The sequence below is a fragment of the Asterias amurensis genome, chromosome 19 (assembly GCF_032118995.1).
Source record: "Asterias amurensis chromosome 19, ASM3211899v1".
Classification (NCBI taxonomy): Eukaryota; Metazoa; Echinodermata; class Asteroidea; order Forcipulatida; family Asteriidae; genus Asterias; species Asterias amurensis.
This window is the reverse complement of record NC_092666.1, coordinates 5,530,671-5,555,200: the sequence shown is the minus strand read 5'-3', so window position 1 is coordinate 5,555,200 and position 24,530 is coordinate 5,530,671. Positions and strand designations below refer to the sequence as shown.

At 40.9% G+C, this 24,530-nt stretch overlaps 1 protein-coding gene across 1 annotated transcript in view; it reads right to left on the bottom strand.

Annotated features, from left to right (window-relative positions):
* Positions 1 to 24,530, bottom strand: part of LOC139951513 (uncharacterized) — a 357,017-nt gene that overhangs the window by 126,574 nt on the left and 205,913 nt on the right. The window contains exons 109-124 of the mRNA XM_071950443.1: positions 24,348 to 24,515; positions 19,204 to 19,344; positions 12,928 to 13,077; positions 11,409 to 11,552; positions 10,678 to 10,926; positions 9,897 to 10,037; positions 9,353 to 9,451; positions 8,499 to 8,654; positions 7,398 to 7,538; positions 6,148 to 6,246; positions 5,367 to 5,519; positions 4,499 to 4,630; positions 3,750 to 3,854; positions 3,133 to 3,279; positions 1,670 to 1,810; positions 565 to 660 (exon numbers count right to left, since the gene is read on the bottom strand). Coding sequence (XP_071806544.1) covers positions 565 to 660; positions 1,670 to 1,810; positions 3,133 to 3,279; positions 3,750 to 3,854; positions 4,499 to 4,630; positions 5,367 to 5,519; positions 6,148 to 6,246; positions 7,398 to 7,538; positions 8,499 to 8,654; positions 9,353 to 9,451; positions 9,897 to 10,037; positions 10,678 to 10,926; positions 11,409 to 11,552; positions 12,928 to 13,077; positions 19,204 to 19,344; positions 24,348 to 24,515 — 2,262 coding nt within the window. The remainder of the gene's footprint in view (positions 1 to 564; positions 661 to 1,669; positions 1,811 to 3,132; positions 3,280 to 3,749; positions 3,855 to 4,498; positions 4,631 to 5,366; positions 5,520 to 6,147; positions 6,247 to 7,397; positions 7,539 to 8,498; positions 8,655 to 9,352; positions 9,452 to 9,896; positions 10,038 to 10,677; positions 10,927 to 11,408; positions 11,553 to 12,927; positions 13,078 to 19,203; positions 19,345 to 24,347; positions 24,516 to 24,530) is intronic.

Genomic DNA, 24,530 nt, shown 5'->3' with positions numbered 1-24,530 from the left:
AATGGTGCTACCACAAACCTCACCTAACTACACTCCCACCATGCAAAATTTCAAATCCGTTTTTCCCCTCTTTTTCCTTTTCATCAAAGCAATGACAAATTACATGAAATTTTGTTCGACACTTTAAAAAGTAAACAGTCATAATCATTGTGAGATATAAGAAAAAGAGAAGAAAGCTTCAAATCCTACTTCCTAACATTGTACACACCCTCCAGAAATCTTCGTCCTAATAAGAAAACGTTGTTTGTTATTCCACCAGTGATGACTAATTCATAATGGTGAACGCAGCGTTGCTCACACTTTCTAAACGTTATGGCAACAATCTCCCAGAACAACTAAAAAACATTGACTCCATGGTTAAGTTTAAGATTGCTTTAAAGACGCACTTATTTAACATTTAATTCATCCATTTTGTTTGTTACCCAGTACATCTTGTCTTTGTATTCTGTTGTGTTTTTCTCAAGAGCGCTTAGGGACATGTTTTATTACTATGTGTTATGCGCTATACAAGAAAGGTTAATTATTATTATTACTTTATTTTGGAAGATAAAGAAACGGACTAACTTTCTATCTCACACTGTTGACCAGTGTATCCCTCAATGCATTGACATCGACCTAAGACACATGCGCCATTCACACATTCCTGGTAACATTCCAATGCTAGAAAGTAACAAGTACGAGAGTTTAGAGTTAATGCGGCGCATCTCATCATGGTGGAAGAAATACAAAAGCTAATAGTAAAAGGCAGCGGACACTATTGGTAATTACTCAAAATAGTTATTAGCAATAAACCATACTTGATTACGAGTAACGGGGAGCTGTTGATAGTATAAAACCTTGTGACAAAACGGCTCCCTCTGAAGAAGTGTAGTTTTTCGAGAAAGAAATAATTATCCACATATTTGATGTTGAGACCTCAGAATTAGATTTTGAGGTCTTGAAATCAAGCATCTGAAAGCACTCAACTTCGTGTGACAAGGGTGCTTTTTCCTTCATTAGTATCTTGCAACTTCGACGATCACTTGAACTCAAATTTTCCCAGGTTTGTTATTGTATGCATATTTTGAGATACACCAAGTGAGAAGACTGGTCTTTGACAATTATCAATAGTGTCCAGTGTCTTTAACTCAGTGCAACTTATTGTGGAAGAAGTACAAGAGATAAGAGTTAGTGCATCTTTTTAATGGAAATGTGCTTGGAAAATCCTGGAGCCAAAATAGCTAAGAAGGCATATCAAAGGTATATTTTGGAACAGGGGCCAAAACAGCATCGCTTGAACAGCGTACAAAGGTGACTTATGCAGTCAGCAGTGTGTGCCATAAGAGACAACTTCTTTTTGTTTTAGATGTGGGAGGAAAACCCAAATGGGGGAGAACCCCAATGGGGAAAACCCCAATGGGGGAAAACCCCAATGGGGGAAAACCCCAATGGGGGAAAACCCCAATGGGGGAAAACCCCAATGGGGGAAAACCCCAATGGGGGAGAACCCCAATGGGGAAACCCATGCAATCAGTTAGGGACTGGAACCCAATCCACATGCAAGGCTGCGGTCTGAGGTGGGATTCAAACGGCGGTCCAAAGAGGTCACAGGCAGGGAAAGAAAAGCACAGTGAAAATTAAACTCAGGAACGAGAAAACTCCATGCATAAATCCTTGATTCAATACTTACCATCTACGACAATATCAAAATCGGATGAGAGTGGACCAGCATTACACGTATACTTCCCTGAGTCACTAGGTACCAGACCTCTGATATACAGTCTAGAGGATAGCGGAGACTCTTTGGCAACAAACATGTGCTCGTTTCGCCCTAGGAGAGAATGAGAACCAGATGAATTGAAAAAGTTAACGTTTAATAGAAACATAGTAATAGTTGTTTTAGTGTTATACATGTATACTGTAGAGCATGTAACCACCAATAAGGAGTGCTCAAGGCGCTTAAACAAAGATGAACACTTTTCATGACAGCATTTCAAGTTTTTATGAATTATGAAACCAATTTGCTCTAGCAGAAAAATGTGCTAAGGTGAAAACATGTTACCAGGAAAATTTGAGGGCCATTTTGCATGTTCTCATGGATTTGTATTGTTCCCTCATTAATTTTGGTGCGGTAAGCACCACGGCCTAACTTTAAAGAGCTGCTTAAACAGAAAATATTGCTTAACAATTTCCTGCTGAGCAAAATTGAGCAGTATACAAGATTGTACATGTGAAATGGTATTTTGGCTGGTAAGCTTTTTCTACTAAGCATAATTTGGTTGTGCTTAGCTACTTTATGTGCTTAAGCAGCTCTATGAAATTGGCCCAGGGATCGATTTCACAAAGAGTTAGGACTAGTCCTAACTTAGGAAAAGTCCTAGGAGATATACAAAACGTGTGGATGGTCCTAAGTTAGGAATAGTAACTTGTCCTAACTCGAGATAAGACTAATCTTTACTCTTTGTGAAATCCACCCCAGAAGGTTAGCATGCCTTTTTGTGTTAAGATAAACAGCGCTATGCAAGCTCAAATTTGGTTGACGAGCAGCTCTATGAAATTGGGCCACGGTGAGTAGTATTCAACTTAGGATGGGTTCAATGCGTCCTAACGTCTTCGGCGCAGTTTAACTCGTCCTAAGTCCTAAGAGTAATCCCAAGTTAGGAAGAGTTTGGTGAAATCGACGACTGTATCTACTTGGACATACCGCTCCCATCTTCATGGTTTTAATGTATTATAATTCCTGCCTTTATTTGGAACAAAAAAAAGACAGTAAAACAAAGCCTAGGACATTAGAAGCACAACCACAGAATTCAATAAATAAATATCAAAATGAGAAGACAAAAAGGCAAGGCAAAATACAACAAAACCATTACAGACGAAAAGAAAAGTATAAACAATATACATGAAATGGACACATTTAAATCTAACTGGAAACGAGAGAAATTTTTAGACGTGGTGGGATTGGGGGATCAATCATCCACTCCGTCGATCCAGACTGTTGTCGATTTGGAATAGAACATAACAAAAGATGATACCAGAGCTGTTTTGGAGATTTGTTGAACTCTTTTTTGGACTGGTTGGGGAACAGAGATTTGAAGCGCCTGTTATTGTCTTTGGTAACTGTATGTCTTGCTTTAAAGCAGAGTTACTTACCAGGCATGTAGGAATCAATGATGACATTATCAGGACTCAACCATGTAGGGTTTCTATACGGTCTATCAGCCGGGATCTCACAAAGGAAGTTCACATTATCACCAACTTCAGGAGTCAACGTGTCTGGGATGATCACAAGGATCTCCTCTGTAAATGGTAGTAATAATAAAAATAGTATTTAAAAATTGTAAACATGGTAAAGCTAAGACTTAACTTATTTGAAAATGTCCGGAGACTTTGTAGCTCGAACATGTAAAGCCAGAGAGTTCCAGAGAGTGGGTGCAGATGCAGAAAACAAAGTACTACATGTAGGTACAGTATCTGGTACTTCAAAGTTCCCGAGAATTAATGAATGTTTTACGATTACAGTTGATCTTCGAAAGTCCTCGAGCACCGAGGGTTGTGTTAATGTTTTGGTTTGCAGGACTTGAAACTTTGCATGGTGGTAGTATAATTACGTGAGGTTTGCAGAAACACCAGGTGTAAATCTCTCTTTTGGTTAGTGATGAACCGGTGGTTAAAGACAGTGGACACCTTGAAGTGGACACCTTGAAGTGGCCTTCCTTGTGTGTCTGGCGACAATTTATTTTAAATAAAAAATAATAAGATGTCTTTACCTTTAATCTGACATTGTCTTCCACTGAATCCATCTAAGCAAACACAGACTCTGTTAACACATTGAGCACCATTCAAACACGCAGGGTTGCAACCACTTCCAGAACCTGAAATAAATCAAACAAACAACCACTGAAAAATGTTTTGTTTTTAAACACTTAAAGGCAGTGGACACTATTGGTAATTACTCAAAATAATTATTAGCATAAACCTTACTTGGTAACGAGTAATGGGCAGAGGTTGATGGTATAAAATAACTTATTTTGTAACTTCGGGGATGTGATAGGCTGTTGAATAAACCCTGAACTGTGATTGCAAAGTGTGAAAGCTTGAAAGCGCAAAAGCCCGCTTACAAACATTTATTCTTGGTTTTTAAAATCCCCACGCTGCAATCTGGGGTGTTCTATTATGGTTTCACCGTCATGTTTTTATGAAGTTGATGTTTATAATATAACATTAGAAAAACAATACTAAAAAAAAGTTTTACGTTTGCTTTTTTATTTTATTTTTATTTTAGATAATAAGAATAACAATAATGCATTTATATTGCGTCATCTATCTACATGTTTGTAGTGTACAAAATTCTATTCCGAGGGCGCATTTATTTATTTACTATTTTGATTATTGTTATTATATTTATATTTTTTTTGGAGGGGGGGGGGGGGTAAACAAAAAAAACGTAGAAATCACATTTTGATACACTTTGACAAAATAAAGATAAAATACAGACAGCAGAACACTGGTAACACACCTGGGATATTAAGCGTGATATCAGCAGACAGGGGCCCAGTGACACAGATATAAGTTCCTCCATCCGTGCGTTGTAGATCAGTGATATGAAGCCTAGTGGCATGCTCAGATTCAGCAACGGAGTAAAGATGACCTTCAGAACAAAATGACATATTACAAATCATTATTCATGGATTTATAAAACATTGCTGACAAAGTTAAGTTTCTACACATCACAAACTGACAATGACATTTGTATCTTACATCACAGACAGATAGAACATTCCCTCCGCCCAGGTACATGTACATGTAGTAGTTAAAAAGCAGGACAGTTCTTTTCAGAACTGAGAAAACCCTCCCGAAAAAAATCTGAAAAATCTACTCTGTGGTAGTAGAATATACATACATGTTAGCAAGACAGTTCTAAAAAAAGAACCAACTCTACCTGGCAAGTTGATTTACACACATTGTTACTGCAAACCAAATATATATTGATACCATACCATGCAATGCCTCAAATACAGATAGAATTATTTTAAGTTGTTCAACTTACTACTTTGTTTCAAACTTCAAATATAATCAAGACTCAACTGTTGAAATTCAAAACTGCAATTACATGTAGCGCTAGCAAGTAGCAGTAAAATCATTCACAAGTTGAAAAAATGTTTTTTGATAATAAATAATAACTGTGCTTTATAGCGCTTTGTACAGCGCCTTTTTTGGTCGATACAACCTTTTTTTATAAACTTTGGTATTCTTTAACTGAATTGCCTATTATTGTTTTTTTCTTACAATGTTTTAAACTTATCCAAAAATGCAAAATAAAAGTATTTACTTATTAAGAAAGATTTTATTGACTAAAACTCAAATCAAAGCTACTAGTGACCAACCTTGAGTTGCCTTAGGAACCATCTCTTGGTTGGTGTTCAACCATATCGGCATGGTGTACTGACTTGTGACTGGTACCTCGCATAGCAAGTCTAAATCCCCTCCAAGGGTTGGTAGAACATCAGGTCGAACAATCCGGATTGGATACGTAGGGGCTGCAAAAAGATTCAAAGAAATTCTGTATTAGAAAGTTGTTTCAAATAAACTGTTCAAAGAGTCATAATTGGTCAAAAACTTTATGAGTAAATTGAGCCAGGAACTTTCATTTAAAATTATTCTGGTTGTGATGCCAAGGACTCTCAGCAAAGTGAACTTTCATGCTCCTTCGCTACGCTCATACGCATGAAAAACAGTTTTACCCTTATGAACAACCAAAATAAGCACACAGATAAGCAGTCAAGTATATACATGTACTATGAATTTATTGAAAAACATGGGAATAAGGCTGTTTGATATTATGCTTCAATGAGTTTGGAATGTAATGGCACGATCTATCTCAGTATGGTGAAATCGATTGCCAACGCCCTACGCACGTGACCCGGGGTGCTACACACACAATATATTTGGTATTCAAACAGACAAAACTAAATTTAATCACTGTACTATAGCCAGGAACCCAGTAGAGAAAAGACGAGGAAGGAAGTTTCAGTTTGAGATGTGGGAGGAAAACCCCAACAGCCCAGGGGTGGAGGGTGGGGGTCAAAGATTGGCGTCAAGGTGGGGGCTTGGATAGGAATGAAAAGGTTGGCTTAGAGGGAGGGGGAGGAGGGGTTCATACTGTACCTGGTGTTCGGCAGCTACTTCCTGTCCAACCTGTCCTACAAACACATTCTCCTTGAACACACCGACCACCATTGATGCAAGATGGAACGCAATCTTCAACTGAACCAAAAAAAACCCAAATATAAAACTACTACTTTAACAAATTAGTGGGCAAGTTCAATAGGAGACTTTGGGACACTAGATGGTAACAGAATTACCAGCCGTTGATTTCATTAAACTAATCCCAACTTAGGATTAATCTTGAGTTAGATTCTGTATCCAAATGCATATGACGCATTGAACCCATCCTAAATTAGGACGAGTCACTCGTCCTAACTCGAGATAGGATTAATCCTAGCGTTCCGTGAAATCGGCCACAGGTAACTTTCCAATGTTTGCGTAGTCCTGAGCATGCGTACATTACCAAAACAATGGATTTTACCTGGTAAGCCTGTAGCCACAAAGCATTCCAAAAGTCCCCCATTGTTACCTTTAGTCAGGTTACTTCCACAATATGTATCAAATTGTACATGTACATGTATAACTCTATGCACAATGTATGTCTGTGTTTAGTGAGGTAGAAAATAATATAGGATTATTAACTTTTTTTCATTATCATTATCATTGGTCATGTTTGCTGGTATTATACTACTTTATTTTTGACCATATGATTCTGTCTTTTCTTATTGTTAGTACGGAAATAAATTGCATTAAAAAATTAATTGGCTATTGGTTTATTGAAGTCATTTAAAAATACATTTTTCATCGCGTTCATGGGCGCACATAGGTAAACAAAGGGACACAGTAGTAATTATTATTACATTTTTTAACAGTAAAAGAAATTAATATATAAACAACATGATCTAGTTAAAATGCACTGGGTACTTTTGGCAATTGTCAAAGACCAGCCTTCTCACTCAGTTGCGAGATAATAATGAAAGAAAAAACACCCATGGCACACAAAGTTGATGCTTGATTTTTTGACCTCAAAATATAATTTTGAGGTTTCGAAATCAAATTCGTGGAAAGTTACTTCTATCTCGAAAACTACGTTACTTCAGAGGGAGCCGTTTCTCACAATGTTTTATACTATCAACAGTTCTTTATTGCTACCAAGTAAATTTTAATTTTTTATTTTGAGTATTAACAAAAGTGTCCACGTGCCTTTTAAATATTTTTCATCTCAGGAAGCAAAAAAAAATACAGTAGTAATTAATTATATTTGTTTACAGTAAAATAAATGAATAAATAAATAACATGATCTAGCTTACCTGGAATGTCAATAATCAGTGAGGTAGAGAATGGTCCAGCCTGACATTCATAACTTCCTTCATCTTCGTTACTCAACATTTCAATAACTAGTCTGGTATTGAAAGGGCTTGTGATTTCTGTATGAAGTCTCATCACACCTCCTGCAAAATACGTAATAATAAAAATAATAATAAACACATTTATAGCGTGCCTAATGCAAAAGCATTGAAGCACATAAAGAGATCAATAAAATATACAGAATGAAAAAAATCTACCATACCGGTATGGTAAAAATTTCAGATTTGGGGTAAAAAAATTACCGATGATTTTATGGTTCCAAATGAAACAGAACGGGCTACATGTACTGAAGACATCTTATCAGTTGAGACTAGGTATACAAGCAAAATTTTCAGATTAATTGAGAAATTTGTGAGTTTGGATTTTTGATCCAAAATGAAAAAGAAATTGACCATATCGGTATAGTCAAATTTTCAGTTTTGGGGTCAAAAAATTTCCAATGATTTTATGGTTCCAAATGATACAGAACAGACTACTTAAGACATTTGATCAGTTGAGACTGGGTAAACAACCAAAGTTTTAAGATTTATAGAGAACTTGTTGAGTTTGGATTTTTGGTCCAAAATGAAAAAAAAATCGACCATACCGGTATGGTCAAAATTTCAGTTTTGGGGTCAAAAAATTTCCGATGATTTTATGGTTCCAAATGATACAGAACGGACTACTGAAGACATTTTATCAGTGGAGACTGGGTATACAAAAAAAAATTTCAGCTTTATTGAGAATTTAGAGAGTTTGGATTTGATGAAAAAAATCAACCATGCCGGTATGGTCAAAATTTGAGACTTTGGGTCGAAAAATTTCCGTTGATTTTATGGTTCCAAAAGATACAGAACGGACTACTAAAGACATTTCATCGAGACAGGGTATACAAGCAAAATTTTCAGAGCAAAATTGTACAGAGCTGAAGTGTGTAAGATATGTCAAAATGAAGCTTGTTGTTTGCTCTTTTCAGCCAAGTATAAAACCCAATAAGTTACTTGTCCCCCCCCCCCCCTTGTGACTCATTTTCACAGAGCCCATCACATTTTTGATTACCTTACCTTGTGCCATTGTGTTGATGGATCTACCTCCAGGACCCCGCCATATTGGATTCCTATACAACCCAGACGGATGGACGACACAGTCTACTGTGAGATTGTCTCCAATGGTAGGGGATGGATTCGCCAGAGGTAAGATCCGAATGGTGAACGGTGGAACTGCAGAGAAACAACAATCAAAATCATTCAGAAATTTTTGAGACGCTGGCGGCAAACGGTCCATTTTACGCACATACTCAGTAACGCACAACTAGGTCTAAGCATGTGCACTACTTTTTAATTTTTTATGCAAGTCGCCAGACACACAAGGCCAGAAGGCCACTTCAAGGTGTGGGCTACAATTATTTTATTCCAGAGGCCGTTGCCACCTACTCCAAGGGCTGAAACAGGTTTACCCCTTTTACAGTCCATACGAATGTAGGCTTGGGTATCATCAGTCTGAAGCCTGGTCGGTAGAGCAGAAAGCACTACCTCCCCAATTTTAAGTAGCAAGTGTCACGACCGAAATTCGAAACCCACACTCTGCTGATCAAACACCAGAGCTTGAATCCGGTGCTCTTAACCGCTCGGCCATGACACTTGCGGGAACTGTGGGAAAGGACCGTCCAAGAAGTCTCCCATTAGTCTCTTGCAAAAGATGATTATGGAATCACAAATACCAAGTAGGTTCCATTCCAAGACCCGGGGCTCAATTTCACAAAACTGCTGAGGGTAAATTTTGTGCTAACTGTTCGATGTGCATCTTACTTGTCTGAATCATGAGTGAATGATCAAAGCTATAGAGATATCATCTCAAGGAGCAGCGACTTGGGAAAGGTAAAATATGTCAGTTTCCTGACTGAGAAAGTTCAACATACCAAATGTTTCACATTGAGTTCCTGCATAGTTATCTGGACACTGGCAGAGACCATCGGTGCACGTACCACCGTTAGAGCACGGAGGGAAACAGGGTCGACCTAAATAATATACAATGTAGGGAATAATCAATTCAAACCAAATGAGTAAAGTATGTTATGATCCTAAAAGCTGGAGACCATCGGTGCACGTACCACCGTTGGAGCACGGAGGGAAACAGGGTCAACCTGAAGAACATAGGGAACAATCAATTCAAATCAAATCAGTAAAGTATGTGATGATCCTAAAAGCAGGAGAGCATCGGTGCATGTACCACCGTTAGAGCAGGGAGGGAAACAGGGTCGACCTGAGGTTTAGAGGCATATATTAATTATTGTTTAACATTCAATTCAAACCAAATGACAAAGTATGTGATAATAATTATTGTAATAAAAGTGTTTTTTATATAGCACTTTAAAGTAAATTTAAATGCTAACAATTATTTTGAGTAATTACCAATAGTGTCCCGTGCCTTTAAGAGACCTGATAGCACCTACATGTACATACCTTTAATATCAATAGATAAATCTCGATACAGAGGCCCAGTTGAACAGACGTACGTTCCAGAATCTGATGTTCCTAATCCTGAGATCACTAGACGTGTACTGTATTCATTAATAACCACAGCGCCAAGATGAGCGTCCACTCCTGCCGAACGCAAACAGAAAATAAAAACAGGAGTCAGAACTACAATAACAATAGCTGCACGTTACACAAGCAAAATGTAAACGTGAGCGTGAGAAAATTTCGTTGTAAACATCTCACGATTTCAGCATACGTGAAGTTACCATTTTTCACATCGGGTACATGTATGTAAGTGCAGACACCATATGGGAGCATGCACTAATTAAAAAGTCGTGACAATGCCGAGAAGCTACACAGTTTTATGACATTGATGTTCACATTTTTGAATTTTTTCGTGTAACGTGCAGCTAAACCTCCCTAATGATGTATATTTGATTTGCGGTAACAGCATGTGTGTATCTACTTGCCAAGTAGAGTTTGTTCTAAAGAGAACTGTCTTTCCACATTCTACTCCTGCAGAGCAGATTTATTGGATTGTTTGGGACACTTCTCAGTTCTGAAAAAAACTGTCTTGCTTTTAAACTACTACTCGCGCAGAAGGTATAGAAAAATGGCTTGGACTACTACTTTAGCTTGTACATGTATTAGGATAGATATTAACTGTATCCAGATTTTGCATGTCTTTTGCAGAATTTTTTAATTTTGTAAACATGTCATAAGTATAATTAATAAGCGTCAAGCATATAACCCTTTGAACTCTGACCTTCCTGTATGCGAGGTATTTGACCTCCTCTTGTATCTCTCCATACTGGGTTCCGGTATTGACCTCCCGACCCGACCTCGCAGGTAAATGAAAGGTCATCTCCAACCATTGGGGTCAAGTTGTCAGGAACGATGATACGAATGTCAAATCCAACTGGTATCCTGCATTGTGTTCCTTCATAACTAGTTGGACATGCACACACTCCATTGATACAACGTCCTCCATTGAAGCAGGGTTGTCGGCAACCAACTGAGGCAAAAGAAAACATAGTTTCAAATCTTAATTAAATTTATCACAAATTTTCAGATATCAAATAGCATAAATACCATAAATAAACCTACCTACACAAATTATTATATACTGTACTAATAGTATCAAATACTCTGAAGTTTTTGGTCATTAACTTTCCAATTGCTTCCATATTTACAATACAGCATACTCAACTTTTTTAGGTTTTACCCATACACCGATGTGTGAAAGCACTGCAAGTCAAAATCATAGCCATATTACTCGGTGGGATTCAAACCCACAACCATTGCCATTCTAGAGCAGTGTCTTACCAACTGGACCACCGAGATTGCCTGGTACATGTAGCTAGAGGCAGTTCGAATCTTGTATTTAAGTATTTTAGCAGGGGGTACCGCAAAGATTTAATAGATGTAAAATTTGCGTCAGGGATAAAGAATATTATTTGGTTTTCTGAAGTTATTTGAACTCAAATCTTCTCCTACCTTCAATGAACACTTCCTGTGTTGTGCTGAGAGGTCCAACTCTACATGTATAGATTCCTTCATCGATCAGTTGAAGATCAAGAATCTGAAGCTCGGAAGCAAGATACGACAGTTCACTCACCAACACGCGACTTTGTGTAAGACCTGAAAACGTCAAAGTCAATTTATTTATTTATTTTGATTATGCAGCCAACAGCACTATCAGCGCAAATAACAAGTTGAATAGAGAAAACAAGAAGAAATGTTCAGTTTTAGATGTACATGTACATTAGGAGGGAAACCCAAAATGGGGGAAAATCCACATGCAAGGCTCTGGTCTGAGGTTGGATTCGAACTGGGGTCCATAGGGGTTAAAAAAGGTAGGGAAAGAAACCAGAGTCAACCTGAACCTAAACACATCTTGGAATACCAAAGACCCCTCCATTCCCTCCCCCTCCAAACAACTTTACATTATAGTCTCATTACGCATGTAGTGACACCCAGAAGCTAAATTCGTGACCACTTTCCTGCTATCACTTTAGTCTGCTTAGCAGATACTATAAGCACATTTACCCCTGGTATACCTGTTTACTACCACCTCTCACAGACATATACCTTGGCCATCTGGTTAAATCTGTTCTCTGCTTGGGTTCAAGCAGGGCTGGGTACCTACATGTATACCCAGATTGTTCAGATCCCACATCCCCATGCACTTACCCCTGATAAACCCATTTACTACCACCTCTCACAGACATACCTTGGCCATCTGGGTATATCTGTTCTCCGCTTGGGCTCAACCAGGATGGGTACCTGTACCCAGATTGTTCAGATCCCACATCCCCATGCACTTACCCCTGGTACCCATTCACTACCACCTCTCACTAACATACCTTGGCCATCTGGGTATATCTGTTCTCCGCTTGGGCTCAACCAGGACGGGTATTGTACCCAGATTATTCAGATCCCACATACCCATTTACCCCTGATATACTCATGTACAACCACCTCTCACAGACATACCTTGGCCATCTGGGTATATCTGTGCTCCGCTTGGGCTCAACCAGGACGGGTACCTGCAACCAGATTATTCAGATCCCACATACCCATTTATCCCTGATATACCCATTTACTAGCACCTCTCACAGACATACCTTGGCCATCTGGGTATATCTGTTCTCTGCTTAGGTTCAGCCATGATGGGTACCTGTACCCAGATTGTTCAGACCCATTTACCCCTGATATACATGTACATGTACCCATTTACTACCAACTCTCACAGACATACCTTGGCCATCTGGGTATATCTGTTCTCCGCTTGGGTTCAGCCATGATGGGTACCTGTACCCAGATTGTTCAGATCCCACATCCCAACGCACTTACCCCTGATAAACCCATTTACTACCACCCTTCAGACATACCTTGGCCATCTGGGTATATCTGTTTTCCGCTTCGGCTAAACCAGGTCGGGTACCTCTACCCAGATTGTTCAAACCCATTTACCCCTGATATACCCATTTACTAGCACCTCTCACAGACATACCTTGGCCATCTGGGTATATCTGTTCTCCGCTTGGGTTCAGCCACGATGGGTACCTGTACCCAGACTGTTCCGACACCTCACACACGAATGTTATATTGTCACCGATGTGTGGGATCTGTCCAGAGGGAGGTTGTACTCTGATATCAAACGCTGTAAGAAAACAAAACATAGTATGTAAATAGAATTGCAATAATACAGTATGAAGGGCCTTTACCAAAACCTTGACTAAGGCTCAAGCTCTGGCACTGGCTGTAGCTTTGGCTTCGGCTCTATCATTAAATTTTGGAGCAGTGTACATTTTAAGTATTGTTTGTAGCTTTGCATGGTGTGGAGAAATAAGGAGAAACTATAAATAAATAGTAAACTTGCGGGTACAACCATGTGTAAATCTCTTAGGGTGAGTGTTGGCTCTGAAAAGAGCCGGTTTGGTCTTGAAGTTTCGAACAGTATACTCTGCTCGTCTTCAGGAGAATGCTGGACCACCGCCAGCAGTCTAGCATTCTCCTGATGACCAGCAGAGTATACTGTTTGAAACGTCGTGACCAAACAACACTCACCCTAAGAGATTTACACATGGTTGTACCCGCAAGTTTACTATTTGTTTATAGTTTCTCCTTAGTGTACATTTTGTATGGTGTTTCCAACACAACAGAGTCTGGAGCCGGAGCCTAAGGTTTTGAAAAAGTCCCAGGTAAGCATGCAGGCTTCTAACTGCTGTATAAAACCCACTCAACACTAATCAAAGCTAGTCTAATAGAACTTTATCACGGTGCAGCCATCTTGAACTTCTCCCATTGATATCAATGTTACCAAACGGAGGCTGGCAGAACAAAACAGTCTGGTTCCTATTTTCAAAATGATTAGTAGCACTCATTATTAATATTCGATACAAGGAACATGATAAAGGTCTATAACGGATAGTAAAGCTATAACATAGAGTTATATATACATAAGAACTAGAGGGTGCACTGGCTTATATACGCGACCCGGCATGTGCGTAGGCAGCCGTTTTCTAAGTTGACAAAACAGACATCGCGTCAGCGTTCAATATACACAAATTCCAACGTGTACTTCATATTCAACGCGCGTGCAGATGGCGGGCGTGTCTCCTTGCGGTCCCGTCGCATTTGTGCAGGAAGTATCACCAGTGTGCCCTCTAGTTCTCAAGTCATCATGTAGTCATTTAGGGCTGGCATGCATAGTTAGGACTGCTGTACTGGGCACAATGTCATGGCTCTGCTTGTAAGCAAAGAATCTGCGCTTACAGAAGCAGGGAGTTCCACCCTTATGTCAAGCATATTTCATGGGTGAGCAGAGAATTTTTGCTCGCGCACTTGCGTTCGCCACATGCAATCTTCAGTTACACAGCTTGCACAGTAAGCGGTGAATTTTGATTGTCAGCGCAGAATTTGGCGGTAAGCAGTGAACTTCTAAGCGAGCAAAGCCATGAAATTAGGCCCTGATAACTAACAGCTATTACTGGTATACAAATCATGACAATATTAATTCTAATCTAAATACATACATGTACATGTAGGCTAGGCTGGGGGGGGGGGGGGAGTGGCAAAGCTGTGGACAATATATATGCAATCGTATATGACATCACAATACAATTGTATCTTGAAATGCAAAAACAGGATCATTTATCATTTAACAATATCCCTACATAAAATAGGCATAAAAAACTTCATTACATGGGTGGATTTCACAAAGCACTAAGATTCATCTTAAGGTGAGTTGTCTATCACCATAATAATAATAATAATACTAATAATAATAATAACAAGTTTTTATATAGCGCATTTCACACCCGAGGGCTTCGCAAAGTGCTTCCAACATTATTACCCCTGGTCACCGGGCCATAGTGATTTGTATTACATAACTTTAGCAACATAAGGCCAACGTAGATAAGATCATCAATAAAAATAACTGTGCCAACAGAGGGCCCACAGTGACTTCTCTGATCACAGGCCCATTTGGGCCAACATTTAACAAACTTTCTTATTATGCCAACCTAGAGCCAGTGGTGTTTGGCCAACATTGGTCCAATGCACGTGCTTTTAAAGAAGAAAGATACAAATCGTGCCAACATTGGGCCAAAGATTAAAATCAAGCCAACAGACAGCAATTTTCTTCCCACATTGGGTCATTGTTGTCCCCATGTAATTCAACCGACACCTACCGTGTACCAACAAAACTCCATATGTGCCAACTTTGGCCAAACGTGTGCTTGCTATCTGGGTTTGCTCAGCAGTTGAGGTTGATTCGCATTTTAAGATCAATTTGAGCTCTTTGGGAAATTTGCCCAAGGAATCAATGTGAACTTCTAAGAGAGAACTAAACACCAATAATAAAAAAAATAGAACTGCACCTCTAAATGTTGACAATACAACCAGTCAATTAAGTCCCCCACCCTTATCCCAACTAGCCCAACCCCTACGATAGGGCCTGCTTTGTCTTCCACTTACACTTACATAAATAACAAACCTTTCATTCTGAGTCACTTTCAATCCAGGCAAAGATTAAGAAAGAAAGAAATCATTTCAATTCAAATCAGGCAAACATTTAGAAAGGCAAATTGCATAACAAGACATTGAAGCAGTTCAGGTTATTAGCAGGTTTTTTTAAAGGTTACTTGCGCTTAGTTTAAATACACGTATAGCATAAAGTGAGAAAGCATACACACAATTAAAGGGACACCTTGCCTTGGATCGGGCGAGTTGGTCCATGAAGAGCGTTTGAAACCATTTTGTTATAAAATACATATGATTAGAAAGATGTTCAAAAAGTATAATATAATGATCCACACAAACATGCCTCGAAATTGCACTGTTTTCCTTTTACTTTGTGAACTAACACGGTCGGCCATTTACTGGAGTCAAAAACTTGACTCCACAAAATGGCGTGCCGTGTTGGTTCATGGCGTATAAGGAAAACCATGCAAATTCGAGGCATGTTTGTGTGGATCATTGTATTCTACTTATAAAAACATTTTTCCCAACCATATGCATTTTATAACAAATGGTTTCAAATGCTTTTCATGGACCAATTTGTCCGATGATCCAAGGCAACGTGTCCCTTTAAGCATAGCAAGCTGCCAATAAGTGCTATATTCTCAGGCATGATATTCGTTCCTCGGACAAAAGTAGGAAAAAAATTTTTGAGCACAAGGAATGACCTACACATTTTAAAGGATTTGGGTACTTTTTGCAACACACAACACAATGTCCGCAGATTTACATTAAACTTACAACGGTTGAAGATAACGATAGTAGAAAGCTTCCCTTAAAATATTAGTTGCTGAGGTGCTGTAGTTTTTGAGAAATGAGGAATAAAATGTCATGAAAATACGTTCTTACATGCTAAAATAATCTTCGTCTCATGATCACTGAGACAAAAATGTTGACATCGTTTTACTCATTTCTCAAAAACTACAGCACTTTAGCAGGTAATATTTTCAGGGAAGCTCTCTACTGCCATTATCTTCAAACTTTGTAAGTTTAATGCAAATCAGTGGACACTGTAGACATTTAATAGACTATTCAATTTATTAAAAGACACTTTTTTGTGTTGTTTCATGACATGCAAACCTTTTTGAATATCTTTACAGGCCATTAAATCACAATACTTCTGAGGGCATAAAAATCGGAAATCAGACTAAAGTACATGTAGGAAGAATATCATGCTTGTTATATACAACACTTCATCTATGCACACAGCAAAATGGTTTAGGTGCATATCAAGAATGTATCAAATCACATTTATGTCATTCATCTTGTAGATTTCTACACCAGAAATATTTGCAGATCCTTTTTAAGGGCACTGGACACTCTTGGTAATCACTCAAAATAATTGTTGCCATAAAAACTTACTTAGTAACAAGAAATGGAGAGCTGTTGATAGTACATATGAAACATTGTGAGAATCGGCTCCCTCTGAAGTAACGTAGTTTTTGAAAAAGAAGTAATTTTCCACTAAAATATTTGAACACAACTTCGTGTGACTAGGGAGTTTTTTTTCCATTATTATCTCGCAACTTCAAAGACCAAATGAGTTCAAATTTTCACAGGTTTGTTTTTGTGTGCATGTATTGAGATACACCAAGTGAGAAGACTGGTCTTGGACAATTACCAAAGATGTCCAGTGCCTTTAAAGTCACATGAAATGGTCAACTATGGTAGAGGTAGTTTAATTAAATTAATTTAAGTGCAAGCTCACACGTTTATTGTTATATTTCTTAGATCCTTTTAATCAGGCACTATTAATTTCTTAAACCACAGCCAAATAAGATCCAATAAGGACTGCAAAGCATACAATTCATTAGGCCAGAAACAATGCGACAACCCAAAACAGGATTTCAACATTTAGCCTATAACATCCAGCGTTCACTTTAACGTTCACCGCACACAGATCTCTACTTGAAAAGTTGATCGGTTGACTTAATCATCTAACAACAGCCAAAGTCACAAATCTTGCATAATAGAGCCAGCGTTACTTGTCAGTTGCTATAGCGACTGCAGCCATGCAAAGAGGTGCTGCCATGCATTCGCTTACTTGCAAATTGACACATGTCACCCCGGTACCCGGCTGCACACTGGCACCGCCCCATAAAACATGTCGCTCCATGCATACAGGGCTGACGACATGAGGAGACTGTAGAACGTAAACTTGGTCAATACTGAGTAAATCTACATGTAACTTCAAGATCAATTACAACATTGGTTCTGGGTTCTTGGTTCTTGGTTCTTACATGGAGATAACCTCAACGGTTCTTGGTTCTTGTAAACACCTAAATGCTCCACTTGGGGTTTTAGTTGGTAATGTAGATACATAACCCTCTCTAATTCCCCCTGGACAATAACCCAGGGAAATTACTGTTGAGTTTTATTTTTGTTAATATATATTTTAAGGTGAGGGCTACACTTTCAGGTATTTTAGGTGTACTGGAACAAGCCTCTGGCATACATTTGTTCATAAAAGCCAAGGAACATAATCAAGAAGATTTGAATTTTCTTATCTCTTAATATTGTTTATCCACATAAATTGTTTTCTTCATACAGACAATATGTTTTCTGAGAGATTTTGTGAAAAAAAGCAATACTACCAGAGTAACCAATGCAGTACAGTATCTTACGGTCAAATAGTCTGTCTGTCTGTCTGTTTGTTTGTCCGTCATAGTTCACATTCAAAGACATCACAGAAACATTATTCACACATTACCAAAGCAACACATTGAATGGAGATAGAAAAAACATATGCTTCAGAACATGCTAATTGCTAAGAGAAGTATTGCTTTGTGCAAGAAAGTTGCGTATTTCCGAGCAAGAAGGTTTAGCTTTTTGAGCAAGGAAAGATCTTAACTTGAAGATAACATAAAGTAATTCGACTTGAATTTATTTTCCATCAATGAAACCAAACAACACCTTTTCTCAAGTCATTTCTGCCATGATCTCTACTTCCTAGAGAACATACAATTATGATCTTCTTTCTTTACCACTTAAAAAAAAAACTCTGTGATTCCTGCAAATGCTTCGTGCAGATCAAATTTTCTTGCGTCACAATTGGAAAGGAAGGACAAACGAATTATCGCATCCCCAAAATCCGCTTTACATCCGCATTCGCAGGAAGTATGAACAGGGGTGTATTTCACAAAGAGTGAAGACTAGTCTTATATCCAGTTGGGACGAGTTACTAGTCTTAAGTTAGGACTAGCCTTAAGTTTTTAATATCTCCTAGGACAAGTCCTATAGTTAGGACTAGTACTAACTCTTTGTGAAATCAACCCCAGGGCTCTAGTCTCAATGAATATTTATAAAAATCAAACTACAACTTAAAGCGCTGGACACTATTGGTAATTGTCAAAGCCCAGTCTTCCCACTTTGTGTATCTCAACATATGCACAAACTAACAAACCTGTGAAAATTTCACCTCAATTAGTCGTCAAAGTTGTGAGATAATAATGGAAGAAAAAACACCCTTGTCTTCACAAAGTTGTGTGCTTTCAGATGCTAGATTTCTTGACCTCAAAATCTAATTCTGAGGTCACGAAATCAAATTCATGGAAAATTACTTCCTTCTCGAAAACTACGTTACTTCAGAGGGAGATGTTTCTCACAACATGTTATGATAAAACAACAGCTCCCCGTTACTTGTTGCCAAGTAAGGTCTAATGCTAATAATTATTTTGAGTAATCACCAATAGTGTCCACTGCCTTTAAAGATAAAAATATAACTTAATGCTATATGAAGTTATCGGAGTGTCAAACTTATACTTACTACTTATGTCGACAAAGAATGTTGCTCTGTGTGGGCCGACTGCGCATGTATAAGTGCCACCGTCAGTAGCTTGTACATTCATAATAGTTAAGACTGCTTGGCGGGTTGATACTCTTTCTATATGAAGCTTGTCAGATCCACCTACATAAAGAAAAAGATACATGTAAGTATATGACAGAAAGTAACTAAGGAACCTTTAATGGAACATGTTGCCTTGGATCGGCTGAGTTGGTCTTTGAAAAGCGTATGTAACCGTTTCTTATAGACGATGTGACCTATGTTTACATTCAAACCGCCCTCTGTTGAAAAAACACTGTCTATGTCATGCTTCGCCGGGCAAGAAGACCTTCAAATCTAAGTTGCCGTTGTGGAGGGTTACGTACAATCACTTATGTTTTTTTATCATGTATAAGCATGGCCTATTATTATAGTTTTAGTTCGATTCATAAACATAAGACACAGTAACAATCCGATTGCCTTCAACACTTAATGAAGAAGTTTCCAAAATCTTCCCACTTTCGTCCAGAAAAAAACAAGAAAAAGTAGACATCAAAATAGTTGCATCCAGAAGCCTGAGTTTACGGTTTGCGTAAATTATGTGTATGGAATGGTCGGGGTCACCGTCTGATTTGTGAACAAAATTTCTGTTTGAAAAAAATTGTTTTAAAAAGCAGCAAAAACAACTGCGCGCTTGTGATCTTAAACATGATTGTCTTTTCAGAACCCAAGTCTTTCTTGAAATCAACGCGCAAAAACTCCCAAAACAACCACGCGTGTGATCAATAATATTTATGTCTTCATTCGCGCAATGGCCGCGCAAAAAAAAAAAGCCCCAAATATACAACAAAATCAGAGCATACACAATCAAATACTCCTTTTTGCTCATCCAGAGTATCCTAATTAATTGGTAATTTGGTTGAATGAAGCCTACACCATCTTCAGTTTACCAAAACTTGCTCGGTCAACGACCACACTGCTGACAGAATGTGCGCGCTCTGCTGTGTGGTCTTTTGTCAAGGCGATTGAAACTAGTTTTGTATTAAAGCTATCATGTACTTTCACCAACAGAGGGCGGTTACATGTATTCTCTCGCTATCAAATACTGTGAAACGCCCTGTAGCATTCAATGTTTCTTACATTTATTGCCACACATGGGTATTTGGGAGGCTCTCGATCCTGGGGATGGGTGGTAGGGCTGAGCTGCACTGTGGGTATAGGGGAGGCTCTAATTCCTGGGAATGGGTGGTAGGGCTGAGCTGCACTGTGGGTAAAGGGGAGGCTCTAATTCCTGGGGACAGTTGGTAGGGCTGAGCTGCACTGTGGGTATAGGGGAGGCTCTAATTCCTGGGTATGGGTGGTAGGGCTGAGCTGCACTGTGGGTATAGAGGAGGCTCTAATTCCTGGGGATGGGTGGTAGGGCTGAGCTGCACTGTGGGTATAGGGGAGGCTCTAATTCCTGGGGACAGGTGGTAGGGCTGAGCTGCACTGTGGGTATAGGGGAAGCTCTAATTCCTGTGGATGTTTGGTAGGGCTGAGCTGCACTCTGGGTATAGGGGAGGCTCTAATTCCTGGGGATGTGTGGTAGGGCTGAGCTGCACTGTGGGTATAGGGGAGGCTCTAATTCCTGGGGACAGGTGGTAGGGCTGAGCTGCACTGTGGGTATAGGGGAGGCTCTAATTCCTGGGGATGTGTGGTAGGGCTGAGCTGCACTGTGGGTATAGGGGAGGCTCTAATTCCTGGGGATGTGTGGTAGGGCTGAGCTGCACTGTGGGTATAGGGGAGGCTCTAATTCCTGGGGATGTGTGGTAGGGCTGAGCTGCACTGTGGGTATAGGGGAGGCTCTAATTCCTGGGGATGTGTGGTAGGGCTGAGCTGCACTGTGGGTATAGGGGAGGCTCTAATTCCTGGGGATGTGTGGTAGGGCTGAGCTGCACTGTGGGTATAGGGGAGGCTCTAATTCCTGGGGATGTGTGGTAGGGCTGAGCTGCACTGTGGGTATAGGGGAGGCTCTAATTCCTGGGGATGTGTGGTAGTGCTGAGCTGCACTGTGGGTATAGGGGAGGCTCTAATTCCTGGGGATGTGTGGTAGGGCTGAGCTGCACTGTGGGTATAGGGGAGGCTCTAATTCCTGGGGATGTGTGGTAGGGCTGAGCTGCACTGTGGGTATAGGGGAGGCTCTAATTCCTGGGGACAGGTGGTAGGGCTGAGCTGCACTGTGGGTATAGGGGAGGCTCTAATTCCTGGGGACAGGTGGTAGGGCTGAGCTTCACTGTGGGTATAGGGGAGGCTCTAATTCCTGGGTATGGGTGGTAGGGCTGAGCTGCTTTGTGGGTATAGGTGAGGCTCTAATTCCTGGGGATGGGTGGTAGGGCTGAGCTGCACTGTGGGTGTAGGGGAGGCTCTAATTCCTGGTGATGTGTGGTAGGGCTGAGCTGCACTGTGGGTATAGGGGAGGCTCTAATTCCTGGGGATGTGTGGTAGGGCTGAGCTGCACTGTGGGTATAGGGGAGGCTCTTATTCCTGGGGATGGGTAGTAGGGCTGAGCTGCACTGTGGGTATAGGGGAGGCTCTAATTCCTGGGGACAGGTGGTAGGGCTGAGCTACACTGTGGGTATAGGGGAGGCTCTAATTCCTGGGGATGTGTGGTAGGGCTGAGCTGCACTGTGGGTATAGGGGAGGCTCTAATTCCTGGGGACAGGTGGTAGGGCTGAGCTGCACTGTGGGTATAGGGGAGGCTCTAATTCCTGGGGACAGGTGGTAGGGATGAGCTGCACTGTGGGTATAGGGGAGGCTCTAATTCCTGGGTATGGGTGGTAGGGCTGAGCTGCTTTGTGGGTATAGGTGAGGCTCTAATTCCTGGGGACAGGTGGTAGGGCTGAGCTGCACTGTGGGTATAGGGGAGGCTCTAATTCCTGGGGATGTGTGGTAGGGCTGAGCTGCACTGTGGGTATAGGGGAAGCTCTAGTTCCTGGGGACAAGTGGTAGGGCTGAGCTACACTGTGGGTATAGGGGAGGCTCTAATTCCTGGGGATGGGTGGTAGGGCTGAGCTGCACTGTGGGTATACAGGAGGCTCTTATTCCTGGGTATGGGTGGTAGGGCTGATCTGCACTGTGGGTATAGGGGAGGCTCTAATTCCTGGGGACAGGTGGTAGGGCTGAGCTGCACTGTGGGCATAGAGGAGGCTCTAATTCCTGGGGATGGGTGGTAGGGCTGAGCTGCACTGTGGGTATAGAGGAGGCTCTAATTCCTGGGGACAGTTGGTAGGGCTGAGCTGCACTGTGGGTATAGGGGAGGCTCTAATTCCTAGGGACGGGTGGTAGGGCTGAGCTACACTGTGGGTATAGGGGAGGCTCTAATTCCTGGGGATGTGTGGTAGGGCTGAGCTGCACTGTGGGTATAGGGGAAGCTCTAGTTCCTGGGGACAAGTGGTAGGGCTGAGCTACACTGTGGGTATAGGGGAGGCTCTAATTCCTGGGGATGGGTGGTAGGGCTGAGCTGCACTGTGGGTATAGAGGAGGCTCTAATTCCTGGGAACAGGTGGTAGGGCTGAGCTACACTGTGGGTATAGGGGAGGCTCTAATTCCTGGGGATGTGTGGTAGGGCTGAGCTGCACTGTGGGTATAGGGGAGGCTCTAATTTCTGGGGACAGGTGGTAGGGCTGAGCTGCACTGTGGGTATAGAGGAGGCTCTAATTCCTGGGGACAGGTGGTAGGGCTGAGCTGCACTGTGGGTATAGAGGAGGATCTAATTCCTGGGGACAGGTGGTAGGGCTGAGCTGCTCTGTGGGTATAGAGGAGGCTCTAATTCCTGGGGATGGGTGGTAGGGCTGAGCTGCACTGTGGGTATACAGGAGGCTCTAATTCCTGGGTATGGGTGGTAGGGCTGAGCTGCAATGTGGGTATAGGGGAGGCTCTAATTCCTGGGGACAGGTGGTAGAGCTGAGCTGCACTGTGGGTATAGAGGAGGCTCTAATTCCTGGGGACAGGTGGTAGGGCTGAGCTGCACTGTGGGTATAGGGGAGGCTCTAATTCCTGTGGATGTGTGGTAGGGCTAAGCTGCACTGTGGGTATAGAGGAGGCTCTAATTCCTGGGAATGGGTGGTAGGGCTGAGCTGCACTGTGGGTATAGGGGAGGCTCTAATTCCTGGGGATGGGTGGTAGGGCTGAGCGGCACTGTGGGTATAGGGGAGGCTCTAATTCCTGTGTATGGGTGGTAGGGCTGAGCTGCACTGTGGGTATAGGGGAGGCTCTAATTCCTGGGGATGGGTGGTAGGGCTGAGCGGCACTGTGGGTATAGGGGAGGCTCTAATTCCTGGGGATGGGTGGTAGGGCTGAGCGGCACTGTGGGTATAGGGGAGGCTCTAATTCCTGTGTATGGGTGGTAGGGCTGAGCTGCACTGTGGGTATAGGGGAGGCTCTAATTCCTAGGGACGGGTGGTAGGGCTGAGCTGCACTGTGGCTAAGGGGAGGCTCTAATTCCTGGGGATGGGTGGTAGGGCTGAGCTTCACTGTGGGTATAGGGGAGGCTCTAATTCCTGTGTATGGGTGGTAGGGATGAGCTGCACTGTGGGTATAGGGGAGGCTCTATATCAGGGGTTGCCTTAAACTTTTTTCAACTGGCCAGCAGGACCTGCAGTTGGCTTGATTTTTAACTGGTTTTTGATGGTCCGTCATTTTTTTTTCTTTAAATTAATATATATATACCAATCTTGATTTGATAGCACTGAAGCCATACTTTATGTTTGTGTACCAAGTTAGTGTGTTCATAAAGGGGTTCATTTGCCTGTTTGTCTTTAAAAAATTAATAATAATGTTGCTATTACATGTATATTAGTAAATTTAAAAACAGGTTAGAACATATGTCAGAGCAAATTGGAAATATAATATGATCTTTAGGTATTTTTGTTTAGTCTATGGTTTATGGTGAAGCACTCGACATAATGGAAGTATTTCATGGGAATTTTTTTTTTTTAACAAAAAACTTAATCTAAGGTTCCGAAGGTGGAGGGTTACGTACAATCGCTTAAGTTTTTTTATCATGTATTAATACAGAGACGAAACAAACAGACAGACAAACAAACTACTGCAGAATACAACAATGAAAAAGGTGTTTCAGTAAAAATGAAAAAATCCAATTGCCATACCTTCTCCGATAGGAAAGATGCGCTGGTTGTTAGGCGTATACCACAGTGGGTTCACATACTGACTATCATCCGGGATTTGACAAGTGAAGTGAAGATCGTCACCGATGACAAGCTGCTCTGGCTGGTTAGGGGGTGTCGTGATTTTAATGTCGAAGCTTGTGACTGGAACTAAATAAATGTTGA